Here is a 223-nt window from a genome sequence, read left to right as displayed (position 1 = left end):
GCTGCTGCTGCAGCACGAGGCGAGTAATGTGCGGCAGCAGTGTCTCCGCCAAGACACCCCACAAAGACACTCGATACAGCGGAGGAGACACCGGGGGGACAGGAGACAGCCGCGTGGCGTTCAGCACCTGCCGGGTTGCTGCTATCTGCGGCAGCATATACCTAACCAGCGCTCCAGCTGCAGCAGCAAACACAACAGCAGCAGCAGCAGCAGCAGCAGCAGC

General features: G+C 62.3%; 1 protein-coding gene across 1 annotated transcript in view; it reads right to left on the bottom strand.

Annotated features, from left to right (window-relative positions):
* The window catches only part of EMH_0099070 (uncharacterized protein), a gene marked incomplete at both ends in the record, with an annotated part of 1311 nt that extends 1154 nt beyond the window's left edge, over positions 1-157 (bottom strand). Inside the window, one exon of the mRNA XM_013494094.1 lies at positions 3-157. Coding sequence (XP_013349548.1) covers positions 3-157 — 155 coding nt within the window. The remainder of the gene's footprint in view (positions 1-2) is intronic.
* Positions 158-223: the final 66 nt, after the last annotated feature.

This window comes from Eimeria mitis, genomic scaffold (genome assembly GCF_000499745.2).
Source record: "Eimeria mitis Houghton genomic scaffold, Emh_scaff10314, whole genome shotgun sequence".
Lineage (NCBI taxonomy): Eukaryota > Apicomplexa > Conoidasida > Eucoccidiorida > Eimeriidae > Eimeria > Eimeria mitis.
Note: the sequence above shows the minus strand (reverse complement) of the source record. Positions and strands in the feature narration are given on the sequence as shown.